Source organism: Emys orbicularis, chromosome 3, assembly GCF_028017835.1.
Source record: "Emys orbicularis isolate rEmyOrb1 chromosome 3, rEmyOrb1.hap1, whole genome shotgun sequence".
NCBI classification, from domain to species: domain Eukaryota; kingdom Metazoa; phylum Chordata; order Testudines; family Emydidae; genus Emys; species Emys orbicularis.
In genome coordinates, this window is record NC_088685.1 from 33,887,958 (window position 1) to 33,908,546 (window position 20,589).

At 39.1% G+C, this 20,589-nt stretch overlaps 1 protein-coding gene across 2 annotated transcripts in view; it reads right to left on the reverse strand.

Annotated features, from left to right (window-relative positions):
* Positions 1–889: 889 nt before the first annotated feature.
* ASAP2 (ArfGAP with SH3 domain, ankyrin repeat and PH domain 2) overlaps positions 890–20,589 on the reverse strand; it is a 177,623-nt gene continuing 157,923 nt past the window's right edge. The window contains exons 22-29 of one of the 2 annotated variants that reach the window (XM_065400690.1): positions 19,343–19,598; positions 15,772–15,933; positions 14,189–14,357; positions 13,391–13,453; positions 12,620–12,646; positions 11,586–11,637; positions 4,619–4,741; positions 890–964 (exon numbers count right to left, since the gene is read on the reverse strand). In XM_065400690.1, coding sequence (XP_065256762.1) covers positions 890–964; positions 4,619–4,741; positions 11,586–11,637; positions 12,620–12,646; positions 13,391–13,453; positions 14,189–14,357; positions 15,772–15,933; positions 19,343–19,598 — 927 coding nt within the window. The remainder of the gene's footprint in view (positions 965–4,618; positions 4,742–11,585; positions 11,638–12,619; positions 12,647–13,390; positions 13,454–14,188; positions 14,358–15,771; positions 15,934–19,342; positions 19,599–20,589) is intronic. The other variant, XM_065400691.1, reaches the window with a different exon arrangement.

Consider the following 20,589-nt stretch of genomic DNA (forward strand, 5'->3'; position numbering starts at 1 on the left):
AATGCTCTGCAATCCATCATCCTTACAGAGTTTTAAGTAAATTTCAGGAAGTGCAGTTTTCATATCCTTGAGTTAATTTAGTAACTCAGTAATATTGCTAGGAGGTTTAATTAATTAGCAGTAGTCACATTAAATATGACTGAAAATGGATGTAACATACAGAAATGACATTTCAAAACAGGTTACATATACATGCAGCATAAAAGAAACAGTCTCAAACTCAGAAAATTAGCTAACAGAGTTCAGACAGCTTTAAGCAAATATCTACATTAAATTTGAAAGAAAGAAGTCTCCTTCAGTGGTGAACTGAAAAGCTTTTTAGCTTTACCTGTCAAGGTACCCAAGTTCAGAGGTCAAGATTTCTTCTGCTGCAAGTGTTGATGTCCTTGATTAGAACCTGATTTTGCAACGTGCTGAATATTTGCAATTCAGAAGTACACAGCTTGTAGGGTTGGGCTCTAAAATTTAAAACAATAGAGGCAGCTAGCAGAATTCGCTGCCTTTTTCTAAGTGTCAGGGATTTCCTTGACTCTGGGGACACAGAATCCTGAACTATGCCAGGCTGAAAGACGGGAACTGAATCTTCAACTAATTTATTGCAAGTTATTTGTAATATTTTAATGGACACATTCACACAGTTTGACTCCTGAACAAGTTTTTTTAATGCTTTTCACTTCATCTTGAAAGAGATAATATAATTGGAATGATATTTTTTAAACTAATTGTTGAAGAGTTACACAGAAAAAAATCTGTTTAAATTCCAAAATGAGAACTGTGGTAATAATAGGTCAGTTTACATAGGACTCAGGAAGTGTTCTGGCTGGAACAAAGCAAAACAGATTTCAACAACGGCTGGAAATTAGAAATTTCTCCACTTGTCAGTAGCAATTTAGTCGACAATAAAGTGCACAAATGATACTGGGAAAGCTCCTTTACGATTAGGTTCCCCATCAATGTGGCCAATCTGGAAAAGACATGCAATATGTTTTCTCAAGTTAATAAAAATAACTTAAGTCTCAAAAGAGCATTACAGTATTCACATCAAAGTTACTCACTAGTAATAGTCATGTTCCTCTCTTCCCCAGTTTAAGCACTTACACTAGCAGGAAGAACCTATTTTCTGGTGGTAGGTGAATGCTGATGACTGCCGTGCTCTGGAGGACCCTATGTCTATAGGTCAGGACAAACCACTATATCCCTCAGTTCTGGAGCCTTGCATTTTATTTTGAATAAAGGAAAGAAAAGAAATAGTACAAACAGGTTTGCTGTCCTGAGACAGAGGAAAATGTTAATGATAATATTTCAGGTAAGTGTGTAAGGTTCCCACATCTGGATGGTGTCACCACTGTACTAGGCACTATACAAACATACAATTAGAGATGGGTGAATAATGGATTTTTTTTTTTTTTAAATTGCTGGCAATTCTAAAAAATCAAAAATAATTTCAGGTTGAACTGAAAATGAAATTTTTCAGCAAATCAAAAAGTTAAAAAACTTTCTAGCTGAGTCCAAACAAAATGTTTAGTTTCAACCTGACTATAATTATTTCATTTTGATTTCAGGCATTTTTACAAGAGCAAAGGACTAGACTCACAAGACACTGAGTGGAGGGGGACAACACACTCTCCATCAGGGGTCGGCAACCTTTGGCATCCGGCCCATCAGGGTAAAGCTGCTGGCAGGCTGGGCCGGTTTATCTGGAGCGTCTGCAGGCACGGAGCCCCACAGCTTCCACTGGCCGCGGTTCGCCGTTCCTGGCCAATGGGAGCTGCGGGAAGCAACGCAGGCCGAGGGACATGCTAGCCACTGCTTCCCGCAGCTCCCATTGGCTGGGAACAGCTAGTGGAAGCTGCGGGGCTCCGTGCCTGCGGACGCTCCAGATAAACAAACCGGTCCGGCCCGCCAGCGGCTTTACCCTGACGGGCCGGATGCCAAAGTTTGCCAACCCCTGCCCTCTGTTATAACCCTGAGCCTAGCGGTTAGGGTACCCACCCAGAATGCGGGAGACCCAGGTTCAATTACCCCTCTGTATGATGTGGGGTAGTTATTTGAACAGGGGTCTCCCAAATTACTGGAGACCCTAGCCCTAGACACAGGGCTAGTCTATAGGATATTCTGGTGTGAGTGTTTTTCAATCTGTCCTGTTGAAACTATTGCACTGTGTAGAAATAAATAGTAATTGGAGCAAGGACTTCAATGAGGGTCTCCCACCAACCAGGTGAGTCCCTGAATCACCAAACTATAGTCATTCTCACTCTCCTATGCACATGAAGTGCCTCACTGGGAGAACCTGATGAGAAATAAACAGGTGAAGAATCAAAAAGAAATAGCCTGTTCTTGGAAATTAGCACCTTTCTACTGAATGTGGTGCCACCATGCTGCAGGGAGTGTTTTGGGGAATGTGTGAAGCCTCTGCTTTCCATATATTCAGTAGAATAGTTCTTCCCCAGAAGAAAGGTGTAAGGAAGGCTTGAGCTTTCATAAAAACTGCATTTTGGTCTTACATGAGGCTTTTTGAGCATACAAAGCATTACTATCAGTTTTGCTATGGTGATTTTGACATCTAACAATATAAACAGAAGTAAAGTGAATGATTTCATAGGTAACTGTCCTATTTAAAAAGAAAACCTGATTTAGCTCAGCAGATTCTGGAAAATACATGGCTAAGATATATTTCCTATCAGCTAGAAAACTAAGCACTAGTTTTGAGAGGAAATCCAAAAATGGATGGAGTTACTTTAACTGCAGCTCTCAGTGATGGAAGTGAACAGCGCAAGTTCTCCTAACCTTATTGATGTTAGTCACTCAGAGGAATAAAAGCAATCCGGAGTGAGCTTTTGGGGTGTGTCTACACTGCAATTAAACACCCAGAGCTGGCCTGTCTCAGCTGACTCGGGCTCGCAGGGCTCACATTAAGGGGCTGTTTAATTTTGGTACAGACTTTTGGGGAAAGGGTCGCAGATGGCTCCAGCCTGAACCCAAATGACTACACTGCAATTAAACAGTCCCTTAACCCGAGCCCTGCAAGCCCAAGTCAGCTGACAAAGGCCAGCCATGGTTCTTTAATTGCAGTGTAGACATACCCTTGGGATCCGAAGCACAATGTGTAGTAGAGTACCACTTGCTCTCTCCTTCACCTTTCAGAAAATAATGAATTAGCAGATTTCCAAATAGCTCCAACACGCCCTAGGATTACCCAGATCCTGAACAGCAGCTCCCCCTCATATCACACATTCTCCAGCTGAAGCAGAGTCATCCAGAGTGTTTGGTCTGTGAGGGAGGCTAAAAACTAAGTTGGGGTGACATCTGCCCTAGATTTATTTATTTAAAGACACAGGATCCTCCAGGGTCAGGTCTATCATGCATTTACTTGCCACCAGAAAAGAAGTTGTTCCTCACTGGAGATGAGGAGAAATGAGAAGTACATACACATTTGTTTACACATGTTCTTTCATCTCACTAACTAATGGAAGAATTGTTTTTCATAATCATTGTTAAACACACTTTTATGATTAATAGGACCTAACAAAGAATAGTGTGCAATAAACCTGGTTATAGGGGAGAATGATGCCACACTGGAGATGTTTGAACAACCTCCACAGGCCTTGTAGGTGATGTAGTACACTTGTGTTTAGTGAGAGATATAGAAGAACAAATAGGTCTTTCAACAATTTACACTGACATACCATTTGTAGCCTGAGAAGAGGTCATGTGCCCAGCCAGAGGATTAGTGGACTAATAGTGGCTCTTTATGAGAAGGAAATTAGTTCAAGACTGTATGGAAACAATATCCCCAGAATAAAAAGGGGATAGTGGAGAACAGTGAGATATTCAGAAAAGTCCGTTAGATAATATAGGTAAAGAAAACCCGTATTTGAATGCCTTGTAGGGGACAGAGTAAGTCTTCCAGGTTACATTCATTTTAAAAAGGACAGGTGGGTAGGTTATATAATCTTTCATATGCATGTGTGTAAAGTACAGATTTTATACACGTGAAAGATGTTACATCAACTGATGGTACTTTCCAGAGACAACCTTTCATGGCACCTTATAAAATACTCCATAACACTGTCCTCTTAGGTCAAAGTGACAGGGAGGATCAAGATATCCCCATAGGATCAAATTGGCCATGAACCATGTTGGCTAAAGCACAGGCAATCCATGTTTGAAAAATGCAAATAGATCTCTATGAAAGAATACACCCTCTTCCATTCTTTAAAAATGCAGAGAACTTTTTAGGAGCTATTGTCTGAGCCCTAGACCTTTTGCTCTCAATCAAATCAGTAGCTCTGGAGGCAGAGGGAGGGGATGACAGAAGAAGGTAGGTGTGTGTGTGTCTGTGTGTGTGTGTGTGTCTGTGCAGTGTAATTCATCCAAGCAAGGAGTCTGTAAAACCAGATCTCAAAAGATGGGCATCAAGCAGCTGGCCAGTCAAAAGATGGAGAACTATACGCCAACTTCTCTAGGGGATTCTTCACTGTCAGTCAGTCAGTCTGGGTAGAGCTGCGGGTATTTCAATTCCTACCAACTCTATGGTATACTTGCATTTTCTGTCACCAATGTACTTTGAAAGTGTGAGCATACTTTGAATGAAAGATGCGTAAGTGAAAATACTCACCCACCACTCCTGATCTTCCTCCCCATCTACTACAATGATATCTCCCTCTGAAAAGGTTAGTTCATCTGGATTATCTGCTACACAGTTGTAAATGGCTTTTACTCTCTTGGGTTTAGTTTTTGACTGCAATACAAAAATATGTATGTACAAGTAATGAAACATGACAAAAGATAAGCAATGCAGTTGTAGCCGTGTTGGTCCCAGGATATTAGAGAGACAAAGTGTGTGAGGTAGTATATTTTATTGGACCAGCTTCTGTTGGTGACATACACAGCTTTCGAGCCACAAAGAGCTCTTCTTCAGGTCTAGGGTCAGGTCTCCCAAACCTGAAGAAGAGCAATGTGTGGCTCAAAAGCTTGTCTCTCTCACCAACAGAAGCTGGTTCAATAGAAGATATTACTTCACCAACCTTGTCTCTCTAAAAGATAAGCAACACAGACTGGGGAACTGAACTCGGAGAGAAAAATTAAGTTACCTTTAATTGTTACCCTTTGCAAGCAGCAGCTCAGAGAGCCCTTTGCATTATATATACTCTTTCCTAGGCCTGGGTTAATGCTCCACAATGCAGTTCAGAGCCACTATGCAATCTCACCAGCAGGTGGCAAAGTCCTACACATTAGTGAACTTAGAAGTAGAGCTTAATTAATTCTTTATATCGTCAAAGCATTGTATAAACATGAAAACTAACCCTCCAAACCCCCAAGAGGCAAGGACTTTTGTATTCTGCAGATGGGCTGTGACCGGGGTCCTAGTGGGGAGCCAGCTGTGGTCACTCAATTAGTGTGAACTGCAAAGAATGGGGCAGCCAAACCCCCAAAAGCTGGTGGATATTCCAATACTTAGATTTACCAAAACAGCTTCTTTTTTACCTTACTGGTTACTCAGAAGTTCAAACAACACAGTTCCCTTAAAGTGATCCAGCCTTAGGCCTCCATCCAGATACACACATCAAATATGAACAGGAGTACTTGTGGCACCTTAGGGTGCCACAAGTACTCCTGTTCTTTTTGCGGATACAGACTAACACGGCTGCTACTCTGAAACACATCAAATATGATGATTTCTGAAAATCTTATTTCATCATATAAAAGAAAAGGTTCTACCAATCCCAAAGGATCGGACACATTACCTCCCAGGTTAATGAATGTTTCAGATCTGACCCAAGTACACGCTACAGCCAATTCTTATTAACTAAACTAAAATTTAATAAAAAACAAAAGAGAGAGAGTATGGTTAAAAGATCAATATACAAACAGACACGAGTTCAATTCATTGAGGTTCAGATTCATAGAAGAGATGAAAAAATAACAGGAGTACTTGTGGCACCTTAGAGACTAACAAATTCTAAGGTGCCACAAGTACTCCTGTTATTTTTGCGGATACAGACTAACACGGCTGCTACTCTGAAACCTGTCATAGAAGAGATGGTGAGCTTTGTAGTTCCTTGTAAAGAGTTCCTTTAGAATTCAGTTCATAGGTCATAGTCCAATGTCCAAATCTCATATTCAGGGCGTACCAGCATAACTGGGACCCCAATTTTGCGATAAACTTCCCCTGATGAAGCTTAAGCAGATCTGAGATGACAGAATCAGGACCCAAGGATCTTTTATACAATTTCATGTCCTCTTTGACAAGTTGGGATTTCCTCGCGGAACAAAAGGTAATTAGGATGACTCTGAAGGAGCTCCATCACCGGTACTTAGCTATACGAATTAATATAAGGCCATTTGCTTGTTCCTCCGCTATTCACAGCACATTTCAAAGAGAGATGAATACCGAGATAGCCTGTGTTTACAATTCATTTAAATGCTAGGCTGTTCTTTTGATCTCTGAATTATCAGAATACAGCATAGACAGGGACTGCTGATTACATTGTCAACCCTACTCATACATATGTAAATACACAAAAACACAAACATTATCTCCCCACTGTCTTTGAGGGTTATTTATTTTGCAGGATGTTTAACCCTTTCTTTGTAGCTTTTTCTTGACCTCAGGGTCTTCCTTAACATAGGCTTTCAGTTTAACCACTTCCCTGGGGTTTTGGTATTTTAGGGTTAACCTGTGGCTTTTATTTGCAAGGTTTAATCCTTCCCTTCCTCCCTGTCCAGTAGGGTCAAAATCTCAACTCTTTTGTGTAACAGAATCCATTGGCTGGCTGGGTGCATCCTCTTTGCTAATGGCTATGGGCAAGTCTTTCTTCCCCCAGTCAGTCACGTAATTTGCATCAACACAGACACTAGCTTGTTGTACAGTGCAATTAAAACTGCAATTAATCGCGATTAATTTTTTTTTTTTTGAGTTAATCACGTTAGTTAACTGCGATTAATCGACAGCCCTAGTAGAATGTCATTTTAAACTGCACACATGAAAGTCGTACAGTTTTGCTAATCATTGTCCTGGACCTGGCTGGGTACTTTGGGAAGTGCTTGGTTCTGATTGTCCTGACATTTTATTGACTGCTTGGTAAATGTTTTATTTGCCCTCAAAGTATTTTTTTTTTAAATGGGTAAGTAAAAATCTAACCCCATTGTGCCACTTTGGCACAGGAAAAAAAAAGTGAGAACGCAGATAGATCTTCCTAGCTGATTCTCTTACTGTCATTTATAAGGCTTTACATCACTCTGGCAATGTAGGGGCCTTAAAACTTTTACAGGTTTTATGTTCCTTGGGGAACTGACTGAGAATAGGAACAGTTAACTATCAATAGGATCATTAATAATGTTACTAGGCAGACAGGCTGCTACATTTCTGCCTCAGAGAATGAGATCAATTAACATCAACCAGCAGCATTAACAAAATGTTTTGGTTTTTTGTTTGTTTTTTTACAAAAACTATTTTCTTTAACTTAAAAAGAAAATTTTCAGTAATGTGATACTAATATTTAATTAAGTGTTTTTTTCAATTCTCAAGAAGTGATAGACATTTTACTAGGCAGGCAGGCTGCTACATTTCCCCCCTCAGAAAATGAGATCAATTAGCTAGTAGGCAGGCTGCTACATTTCTGCCTCAGGGACAGAGCCTTCCCCCTGCATAACAAAAAGACCTACCCTCCTCCAGGCCCCTCGAGCCACAGTATCAAGACAGAGGGACAGAGTCTCTCTCACGTGTTGGCCAGCCCCACCCCCTGTGATAATCAACGTCTCCCCCAGCAGGCACACACGCCCAGCCTCCCTCCCCCCACAGTGATTTGCATCTCTGAGGCTGCTCCAGGCACGCTGGAAAAGACATGCTGCCCGGGCTGCCAGGGAAGAGACGCGTGTCTCCCCCCACAGATTTCTTTTGCATTTTTCTGCACGGGGGGCACAGAAATATGTGGGCTATATGAATTCTGCATCCCCGCAGGGGCGCAGAATTCTGTCAGGTGTAAAATTTCACGGTCATGCCTCACTCAATGAGCAGCATTGTTACAATGAATCTAGCCATGTCACTGTCTGTTCTTTCCCAGCCAAATTAGAGTCATAAATACAATTACCCTCCATTTCAGTAGAGAGGGTGAATGGGTGCATATATGCACTACCAGCAATATAATTACTACCTTCAGAGAACAGCAATTACAGGTATTTTCTTTTCTCTAGAAGGTAAGTAGAATATAACAGATCCCCATTCCTGGGGAACTAAGAAACTTCAGGAAAAAGTGCAATATACTTCAAGTATACTTTTAAGTGTATAAAACACATGTAGAAAAAAACAGTTGAAAAAAAAAAAAAAAAAGCTTTCCACCCAAAACCAGAAAGCTACAGGACAGATGCACTTCATAGAGAAATCTTTGGTTATTTCTGTGTACCCTACAAGTTTGATTATATAATCAGGAGAGGTGCCCCAAGCATGTGCCCTACCTGCTGGCTGGTCTCCATGATCTTTTGGCAGCGGGGGATACACAGCAGAGAAGGCTGGGGAGCAAAGCTGGATGGAGCGATTTAGCAAAAGTGTGTTAGCTAAACTGATCTTGCTAAAGCTTCAATTAAGGTACTTTTAGCTTCATCAATTTAGCTAAAGCACGTTAGCAAATCACTCCTTTCTCTGGGCTCCGTTTCTGTTGCCAAGTTTTCCCTTTCCACTCTGTCCTGCATCATCAGAGAAATACCCTGCCAGCTTCCCCAGGTATGCAAACTTCACTTTGTTGAAGTTATCTGGAAATTCTGATATTTTATTCAGATATGTATAATTAAAACTAAACCCTGGGTGCAAAACAGATTGTCCCCTAGTACCTACTTGGCAAAGTAATTTCATTTATACTGAAAGCAATTCTGTCCTACAACATAACAAGATAGAGGATTGCAACAACTCTATTTTACACAAAGCCCAGGGTAATCAGCTGTTTAAACATGACAAAAGAATGTTGAATTAATGGCACCAGTGGTTTCACACCTGAACCATACATACACCTCACGGTCATGTTGTTATGGTCCAGCAGCTCAACAGAGCAAAGATGAAGAGAATGAAACCAATCAGGACAATTATTTCATCTCAAATTACCCAGAAAAGTCCAAAATATCCAATATTATATATTCAGAGAGACAGTGTGGCCTAGTGAACAGAGCAATGGACTATGTCCCTAGAGACTCACATGTTCTATTCCTGGCTCTGCTATTGGCCTGTTGGGTGACCTTGGGCAAGTCACTTCACTTCTCTGTACCTCAGCTTCCCCATCTGCAAACTGGGGCTAATGATACTGACCTCCTTTGTAAAGTGCTTTGAGACCCACTGATGGGCAACAATATCTCAGAGCTAGGTATTGCTAATTTGTCAGACAGAAGGGATGGAAAGAGAAGAGGGACATTACTAATTGTGGTGTGTGAAAAATACCAGAGGTCTCTATTATTTCAGCAGGCTGCACGCCTGTCAGACACAGAAAAATACAGACCCCACCCTGAAACACCTAAGTCTGATTAAGATAAATTACATATACACCTCTATCCCGATATAACGCTGTCCTCAGGAGCCAAAAGATCTTACTGCGTTATAGGTGAAACCGCGATATATCGAACTTGCTTTGAGCCGCCGGAGTGCACAGCCCCGCCCCCCCGGAGCGCTGCTTTACCGCGTTATCCGAATTCGTGTTATATCAGGTCGCGTTATATCAGGGTAGAGGTGTATTTTTAACTTATTATTATTGTTAGTTGTTTGTATTATAGGAGGACCTAGGGGCCCTATCAGAGAGCAGGGCTCCCTTGTGTCAGGCGTGCCAGGCACACACACACACACACACACACACAGAGAGTGAGAAACACCCCTTGCCTGGAGAGCTCACAATCTAAACAGACAAGACTGACAAACGGTGGTAGGGGAAAGAGACACAGAGAGAGGATGCAGCTTTCCAAGGTCACACAGCAGTACAGTAGCCAAATTAGGAACAGTCCAGGTCTCCTGACTCCCAGCCCAGCATCATATCCAATGGACTATGCTGTCTCCACAACTAAGGTCAGGTCTACACTTACAAGCTTACAGTGGCACAGCTGTACAGATACAGGGCTGCTATAAGAGCACTTGTGTAGCTGCATTATGCCATAGGAGAGAGCTCTCCCATCGACATAGTAAAAACAGCTCAATGAGTGGCAGTAGCTATGTCAGCAGGAAAGCATCTCCCGCTGATATAGCGCTGTACACATGAGCGCTTATGCCAGCAAAAATTATGTCAGTCAAGGTATGTTTTTCCCCAAGTGAGAAAAGTTTTGTCGATATAAGTGCTAGTGTTGACATGGCCTAAGTTTCAAAAGAATTAAGTGAGAGACAGATCTAAATGTAAATGTTTCAATTTACTTCCCCCTTGAAGCCCCAATATTTTTTAGCTCAGCTAGAAGTATCGCTTTGTGAAAGGTACAGTCAGGGAAGTATGTGTTGCTGATATAATGGAAGGTATAACCAGACATCTTTTACTAAATGATTCCAAATGAGAATACTGATGAAACAAAACCACAAAATCATTATGACTTCTTCATGATTTTCTTACTCAGCAAAAAAGAAACCTTCAACTTTTTCTATTTTTATACCCTGCACCTTACTACAGCATTAGTATTAGGCAAACAGAAAGAATTAAGAAAGAAAACCTTTGCTGATGATAATATCTCTAGCAATGCAGTCTGTCTATTTAGAGAATAGACAGACAGTGGAAACTGTTGGTGACAATTATACAGCACATACTGATGAAATAGGTCAGAACTTCAACAATGGAGAATTCCAGACCCAGTCACACACAGGAATAAGGACTCAAGAGTGGGGATCTTCTGTATAGTAATTTACTTATCCTTGAAGAGATATTACTGTAATTGGGGAATGTGTGGGTTAAATAAGGTGATGTAACACTTTGCAAGTAAGGATCAATAGATCTATTATGACAGTAGCTTAGCTGATCTGCAGAGGGAAGTACCACCCTTTTCATTGCCAATCCTAATACATGAATAAAATACATTAACACTAATATATATGTTAATATCAAATGTTCCAGGGCTGCAGAATGGTACCATTTGTCCTACCTATGTCAGATGTTATTAATATATCTGCTTGCCAATGTAAAAATAAATGCATCACCCATTTTTTGATGTTGCTTACTTCACTACCTACTTCACTGAGGTTTAAGAACTAAATAATGTGTGTGATAAAAGTGTTACTGCTGTTCAACTCTCAGGCTCACCAAGGTTTAAGTCATCAGTTCACTGTACTTTATAGATTTTGCATGCATCGTGTCAGATACTGGCAAATAATTTCTACTTCTGTGTCTGTGGTTATGCACTCATTCCTGTAAAATTTCAGGAAATGCAGGGTATTTTTAAAGTATCTATTACAAAATGTATGCATGTTTAATAAAATACAATGGCTTAGTCTTATTCATGGTTCAGTTTTACACCATGTTTTTTGACAAAATACTTGGCGGGGGGGCAGGAACTGTTACACCAAACTCTCTACTATCACACTGTCAACTGCCTTTTTTTAAAAAAAGACTCACCTAGATCTTTTTCCTACTTACCATTTGTGACTTCCTTGGCATTGGTGCTGGTGGTTGGATCGGTGTTGATGTGCTCACTGTAGGACCAGTTTGTGTTACAGAAGCCTCAGATAAAGAGGAGGATTCTCCTTTTGTTAAAAGTAAGTAAAACAATTTAAAGTGGGGACATGTTTTAAAAAAGTAAGTTATAAATATATGATGATAGCTATACACTTAAAACCAGTTCATTCTTGTTATTGGAGTATGCAAATTATACTTTTTCCTTCAGGTTTTCCACTCCTGGTGATTCTCCCTAAATTCCTAAACTGATGGTCTTTCTACCCTTCCCAACCACAAACAGCTCCCTGGTGTTGAAGACAGTTATTTAAGAGTTTCAATACTCCCGTGATGGAAACTAGAGAAAACTCTAAGATAGGAGAGAGAGATAATCAGGCTGAGCTAGATGCTTCTCCATTTCCTTACACAGAGTCATAGGACTTGAAGGGACCTCAATAGGTCAGCTAATCCAGTCCCCTGCACTCAAGACAGGATACGTAACAACTAAACCATTCCTGATGGGTGACTGTCTAACTTGTTCTTAAAAACCTCCAATGAGGCAGATTCCACAGCCTCCTGAGGCAATTTGTTCCAGTGTTTAACTACCCTGGAAGTTACAAAGTTTTTCCTAATGTCCAACCTAAACCTCCCTTGCTGCAATTTAAGCCCATTGCTTCTTGTCCTATCCTCAGAGGTTAACAAGAACCATTTTTCACCCTCCTCCTTGTAACAACCTTTATGTACTTGAAAACTGTTATTATGTCCCCCCTTCAGTCTTCTCTTCTCCAGACTAAACAAACCTGGAGAAGAGAAGACGGGGGGGGGGGGGGGGGGAGGAACAACGACAAGATAACAGTTTTCCTGTACATCATTCATTTCACATTGCCATCTTGTTATAACTCTTCTACACAGCAAAAAAAAAAAAAAAAAAAAACATATTAAAAAGCATTCACTTCACTGGTTGCAAGCTTTACTCAGATGCTGCATCCCTTAATGTGCCCAAGGACAGGACTCCAGACCTCCACACAGGGCCAAGAGAAGAACTCCTATAGCCTTCTGTGAGACACATGAATACAGAGTAGAAGGCCATCAGAGAACTTTCCTTAGCTCTGCAGAGAGGTCAAGGACAAGTACAGAGGAGTTATAGTGAAAACCAATGCACGGACGTACAGATTTATAAAAATGGTGGAAAGGGAAATTGAGAGCGAGAAATTCCATGATTACCACACAAAGAAAATCATTCAAACTTTTGGACATATTATATGTATGTATATATATTATATATATCATATTAACACACAACCAGGGAAACTGACAAAAGCCTTGATTCTGCAAGGTACCGTGGGGGGATCCACCCCGGCAGGGCCCAACTGACATCAATAGGACCCAGAAATCTGTTCATCCATGGCAGCTCCCAGGATCGGAGCCTTAATGACTTTAAAAGAGAAACAGTAAAAATCCTCCTCCTTGGAGGAGGATTAAGTTACTGCAAACTAAGGCTACTTTACTCTTATTTGAGAGCATCCACATAGGGGTTAACATGCTTTAGCCTATGCACGTTGACGTCATAACTTCAGTTGATTCACTTTAACTTTCCTGAGTGTCCCCATATAGACTGGCTAGTGTTGTCAAATACACAAACAGCACCAAACTAACTAAAACACTTTCTCCCCACTCTAACCTATTTCAGTTACAGTGATCTTAGAAGTTTTAACAGTAGGTTTAAAAATAATTCAAAAATAAATGTAACTTTTAAATCATGAGGCCTCTTTATACTATAATTACCAGACTGTTGCAGAGATCCTGGTCCTCTAGGCTGCCCTTTGTTAGTTATACCAGATGACTTGTCAATCCTGTTCAGAAGAAAATTAAGCATTCATAAACCAGAACTTTCAAGTGTGTAGATATCTAATAAAATAAATTTAAACTATTTTAAATTGGTAGGTAATGTATAACTCTTACCAGGACTTTAACGTGTTCATAGAAATGCAACTACTTATGTTGTTGTAAAAACTACTTTACCTACTTATTTGCAATAAGCAACTAGCCCATTCATAGATCCTATTTGATCAATAAATGTAGTGCAAAAGAGCAATACAAATTCAGCTGTAATTTTTTGTAAATGAGATTACTGTCCTTTCATAAATTCTGAGGTTTCATCTAATGTTACTTTTAAAGTTCTTGCACAACAAACTGCAATAGCTCCCCTAATGTTACCTTTTTTAATTATTATTATATCAGAATTAGAACCAACTGGACCCTTGTTGCTTCCAGCTGCCACCAAGACTAAACATTATGTAAATATCAAGTCTATCATACGAGTTTAATAAGTCTTGGTAATTAGAATTCCTACATTGTTTCAGTCTTAATACTGACATTCTTGCTATCTGTTCCATAAATATTTCTTCTCCGTTTATGTATCCTATAAGACAATGAACGGCATTAAGTGCCTGCTGTCATTGGCAGAAGATGGGTCTGCCTGTTTTATAGCTTTCATGGTACATACAAGTGCAATTCCTTTAAAATCTAAGATCATTGAATAGGCTGAAGTGTTTTATGAATTAAATACTAAAAATAACATCAATTACCCAGTAGCAGGCTTCTTTTGAGAGATTCTACTAGGAGGTTGTGGAGGCAGAGGTGGTGGTATAGGTTTAGATTGTGGAACAGCTGGTGGTTGTTTTGACTGCTGGTTTAAAGCTTCTATAACACTGGCTGTCTTTGCAACTGGAGGTGGTGGTGCTGGAAAGAGTATATCTATAAAAAAGGCAAAGTAGAGAGTGCAATGGAATTAAACTTTTATTGAATGCATTATTCTTAGAATCTCATCCACCAATTTCTATGTTACATGATTAGTTTTCAAGGAGAAGAAAAATGCTTTACTAATTATAATTATAGTTTACTAATGGTAGAAATCCTCCCCTTGCACCAAAATGAAAATGAAAACATTGGGGGGGGCACGCATGATGAGGGAGGGAGCCCCACCTCCACCCCCTGACTCACCTCAGTGGGCCACCCAGCCTTGCACGTGTATTTTTATGTCTGGGGTGGGATACGGGGGGCACAACCAAAAATTGTAACTGGGGGGGGGGGGGGGGGGGCTAAGCTCAAAACGTTTGAAAACCACTGATTTAAAGCGAACAGAAGGCAAACATTGTCAGTGCCCCAGTTTTTTCTCAAACCCTTTGGTCTTTGGTCATCCCAATAAATGTTTTAGTTCTGGATTTTTTTTGGTCAAGCCCTGCATAGGCCCCAATTCAGCAAAGCACTTAAGCACATGCAAAGGATGTGTTTAAGCCTCACTGATGTCACTGAGTCTTAAATGTGCTTTGCTAGCTAGTGATGGATTTAAACATATGCTTAAATGCTTTGTTGAATCAGAGCCTTAGTGTTTATGTTTTATGGATATTTTGTTGAATAATATTTTGAGACAAGTTCTATAAAGAGGAATTTCTCCTTGACTGGACATTAATCATAACATGACTTTAGAAGAAATGTTTAGAATTAAGTTAGGTAATTAAAAACCTCTCTCGTCAGAGAGACAAGGTGGGTGAGCTAATATCTTTGGACCAGCTTCTGTTGGTGAGAGAGACAAGGTCTTCTTCAGCTCTGGCTAAGCTTGAAAGTTTGTCTCTCTCACCAACAGAAACTGATCCAATAAAAGATATTACCTCACCCACCTTGTCTCTCTAATATACAGGAGCCAACGCGGCTATAACACTGCATTTTTCTCTTCAGGTCAGTTCAACCAGAGCATGGCAGAATATTACATTAGCTCAGACTTAAGTTTTCCAGTTGTCATTTGTATTCCTAAAGCTAGCAAAAATTAAGAACATCATGCAGGTAACACATTATAGGTACTGCCTCTGTGTAATACTTCTGTTATACAACTCATTAACATTAAAGAGAAATATAATTAAAACCCTACATAAACAAATTGAGAAATCCCTTAAACACTGGTAATAGAAGGAATTCCCTGCTAAATCACACTGCAGCAACCAATCCCCACTGCTCTATTGGAGGAGACTATTCATACAAATTGCTGGAGGGGGGACAACAGGCCAAAACTACAATTGCCAAAAGAGGAAGCATGAGTTGTGAAAATGGAAAAATAAGACCAACCATGATTAGATGCAGCAGAAGAGAAAAACAGGGGAAAGTGAAAACATACTTGTAGATGTTACACGCAATGGCGGCACAGGGGGATGAATAGCTGGTGGATCTGATGAAGATCTCTGTCTGCTTATATTTTCCACTCCTAATGAATTTGTCTTCCACATTGTATTAAATGAAGAAGTTGTCTGAACACCACTCCCAAGAATTGAAGGCTGAACTAAAAAAAACAGGAAAATACTGTATAAAAATTATTTGCTGACTATGTGTGGAAAACGTGCTAATAGTCACACCTGTGTTTTATTTTAAATGGTGTGCCTGTATATTGTATAAATTGAAAGAAACCACCATCATCTTGTAAGAGTACAAGAGAATAAATCATATCTGACTGAAAACAATAAAAAGTTTCAGGTGAAAGTATTCTTAACATTTCAGCTACATAAGTGCTTGTCTCAGGTCAACATTTCAAAATGTGTCAGGTTAATAATCCATTTCACAGCTTATGAATTTGAGGATGGTTAAGCCTTGGCAAAGGCAAAAACTTCTCAACAAGAAATCAAAAGGTGAGTCCTATGAAAAATCACTAATCCCGGACTGCTGCCTCCAGACAATTCAAGAAAGGGACATAACGAACATGTAAGGGTCTGTGAACATGCTGACTTAACAGGTAATGTCAGTTCTGACCTGGAACTTCCATAAAACTGCATTTCAGGGCTTCAGCCAAACTAGGACCAACAACTGTAGCACTTACATGGCATTGCTTTTGTATTTAGAAGTGGTTCCTAATTTACTCTATTCTAAGGCTAAAGTGCTGTCTCCCTATTTCACTAGAGCACACTGTAAGCGATCCTTTATAGCAAACATTTTGCTAGTACCATATAATTTTATGCCTACGCAGAGAGCATGATCACCATATTAAGGAAAGATGAAAAACACTGTTAATGTGAAGTAGAAATAAGCATTAATTTGCATGGAGAGAAGATACAAAGGGATCAGAAGATTAAAAGAGCATTCTAAAATTAAGAGGATAATAATAATAAGGGCAGCTAACAAGAGGCTAAGATCAGTGATATCATAATGTTAAATTGGGAAAATGAAAGAGGCTAATGAAATGAACTGCTAGAGTAAAATATACCAACAAATAAATCTTTTTAAGCCAGGAGGCATATTTTCCTGGCATGAGCTGCATTGCATGGGTGCCAAGTTGTAAGGGGTGGGTGGGAGAAAAATGGTAAATGAGTGTTTTGGAAGTCTGCCATTTAACCAGAAGGCAATGGGTGAAATAGTACATTTGCTCAGGGGTAAAATTTAGTCAAAGGGCAAAACAATCATTTTATTTATTCAGTCAAGGAGTAGAATAATATCCTCAGCTGGGTTCCCCCTTTCCAAAATGTCTTAACAGCCTTTAAAAAAAAAAAAAAAAAAAAACATGAAATCATGCTAACCATTTTGTATTTTCACTTAATTTCCACCAAAAAATAATACTTTATGCACATTTTTATGCTTGCACCCTTTTATGCTAGCTCATTGTATTGCAGACTTGTGATTTGCCATACCAGAAAACACCAACGGTACATCAAGTCCTATATCCTAACTTCAGCCATGACGTGATGCTTCCAAGGAGGATGAAAAAAACATTCACATATCTGGCCAGTTGTGCAATGCTGTACTTTATGCTGTCTTATTGTTCATTTAGTTGTCAATAAAGTCACACCTGAGGACGAGTATTCACTCTACACAAGGTGCGTGGACTATGTTATAGGGCAGAAAGTCATGCATACACAAAGTCTAAGATACTTTAGTATAAAAGGCTGTATGTATATGTATAATACTTTTGGCATTCAGGAAGGATGCCAGATTGCTGAAGGCATTAGAAACTGAAATCCTTATCCAGGAAACTATCACACTATAAGGACTGGCTGAGCAAGTTTCCCCAGGCTTTCCCATCTGCTTGACCTGGAGGGATTATATCTAAAGGTAAGAGTCTTGACTGTAATGGAAGTTTTTGTTATGTGAGCATTTGGCCCTTATCAAGGAAGTGAGACCTACTGATTTCATATAGGCCTTTGAACAGAGGATAATGAGCAGAGATCCTAGTTTTCTGTTATTTAAAAAACCCAACATTCCCCAATAAAAAAAAAAAATCCACCTTTTTCCACAATTAAAATGAAATGCTGAACTTTAGTTTCCCTAGCCAAAATATATATAGGTATCAGTTGAACGCAATGTTTTATTGATATATTTACAACTTTTAAGCAAGTTCGAAGCCTCCAGTGCTATCAATCATTATACTAAAATAAATAAATAGAAATGCAACTTGTATTGCTTACATATACTAAATATTTCTATATTTATTTATTTAAAATATTTATTTAAATTTTATGTCTGTAGTCTAGATTTTCAGAAAATTGTGTGTGTTTTTTAATGCACAAGAATGCTGGAATGATCCAGTCACATTGCACTGTTTCTTTACTGTTGTCGATGGTTCTGCTGTTTCAGTCTCATGTTTTCGTTTATTTTCATTCAGTTTATGTTTAACGCTTTCCATGTGTTCAATTGTTTGCCTCCAAATGTAATCTCCAGCCTTGCTGCATACAGTACAGAATAGCACATCACCATCAACGTGAAATTTGTCCATGCGAAACTCAGTGACACGGTCTTTAGGGGTGATTTTTAAAGTTTTTGGCATCTTTTCATAACTTTAATTACTCACATCTGGAGGCTGAAGTGAAATTTGAGATGCATTAAAACACGAACACCTATATGCCATTGTGTAAACTCTATACACTGGAAGCAGTTTATTGGAGTATGTTTGCTATGTAAATTTAAAGCACATTAAAAAAATCAACAACAAGAAGGTGAGGTTGTGAACACTGAATAAGTGACACTGGTACTATCAGTAAAATTTAGTTAATAGTTAATATATGTTTTATTTTTTCACAAAATGGAAAAATGCAAATTCCGTGTTTTTCCATGGCAAACGGATTTCTAGGATCCCTGATAATGAGTAATGGAAGCTATGTTTTGGTCAGTTACCAATCCCGTAAAACTCCTAGGTCTCCAAATTGTGTATGTATCTTATATTTCACTCTTTATTTTATTTCCAAACTTTCTAGCACAGATTTAAGAAGTGTCTGTAATGTTATCACTGCCTATCTTTCTTCATACTCTCTTTGGCCCCTTTTAAAGAGAAGCATTTCCACAACAGCTAGATGGTTATGGAAGTTCAGTTCAAATCAGACTGAGACATCTTTAGGAAATAAAAGTTTTAAAAGTTGGAGCACAAACTAAAAGCAGTTGATGAAGTTGATCATCTGGGCTGTTACTCATTTCTTATAACTAGCTTGAACTTTACTGATTTTATTTATACATGTATTATTTTCACACACATTCTGTATACTTGAATGTATATAATTCAGAATATGTTTTCCTTCACTAGCCCGTACAATATAAATCAAATTCAGAATATGTTGTGCAGATTCACTTCAAGTTAAAAAAAAAAAATCATCAGTAAATAGTTCCAATACCTACCTGTGCAAAGTAACTGTAAAACAAATCTTCAAAATGTAAGAAAAAAAAATGTTATGATCCCATTTCTTCTAAAACACTATATTTTCCAGCGTTAGTACCTTTGCCAATATTCCTTGGAGGTAGGGGAGGTGCACTTGTAGTAACAGGTACTGCAGGTTGAATGGGAGGTGGACTGCCACTAAGTATTGCTCCATAGGTTTCATTCTGTAATATACTAGGCATAAAACTTCTTTGTTTATCCTTAGCAATATTTGCTGCATCTCTTGCCAAAGATGCTACATTAGGCTGAAGTTGATTTGATCCCAGCTGATAGAAACTGACAGGCCTGTCCTCTCTCCGATTAGGACTGGGTTGCTAAAACCAAACCGAAACAAAAATACACATGGATATTACATTAGTTATGTTATCATATTCAGCAAAATATAAAAATACATTGAAAAATATACCTAACACTTGCTAGCCAGAGGACTATGCCTACTAACTCTTGAAATGCATCATACCTGTGTTGCTGCCACTGCCACTCCTGACCACACCTCCCCTTAAAGCCACATTTCCCTCATATAATTTAAAAGAAAAAAAATGGTTGTGTACCATTTATTGGATATGTATTTAATTGTAACAAATGATCTCAATCAATTTGCTATGTAATTATATTTTTAAATGTAGCTTCCTACTTCTCTCTTGCGCCTTCTTTCCTTTCTTGGCTTCAGTAACTTTTTTCCCTCATTTCTATAATAGATCATGGTGCATATTTCATTGCATTTTCCCTAGTGTCTATTTATTATTATCATCATCACCACCACCATCGATGAGATGTATTATGGCAGCACTGAGAGGTCCCAAATGAGACTTGGCCCCCATGTGCTAGGCACTGCACAAATACATAATAAAAGACAGTTCCTGTCCCAAAGCACTTACAATTAGGGCTGTCAAGCGACTAAAAAAATTAATCGTGATTAATTGCGTGAATAGAAAAATTAATCGTGATTAATCACGCAATTAATTGCACTGTTAAACAATAATAGAATACCATTTCTTTAAATATTTTTGGTGGGGGTGGGGGGGTTGAGCATTGGCCTGCTAAACCCAGGGTTGTGAGTTCAATCCTTGAGGGGGCCACTTAGGGATCTGCGGCAAAATCAGTACTTGGTCCTGCTAGTGAAGGCAGGGGGCTGGACTCGATGACCTTTCGGGGTCCCTTCCAGTTCTATGAGATAAATAAAATATATGGAGATATACCTATTTATTTATTTATGTTTTCTACATTTTCAAATATATTTATTTCAATTAGAACACAGAATACAAAGTGTACAGTGCTCATTTTATGTTTATTTTTTATTACAAC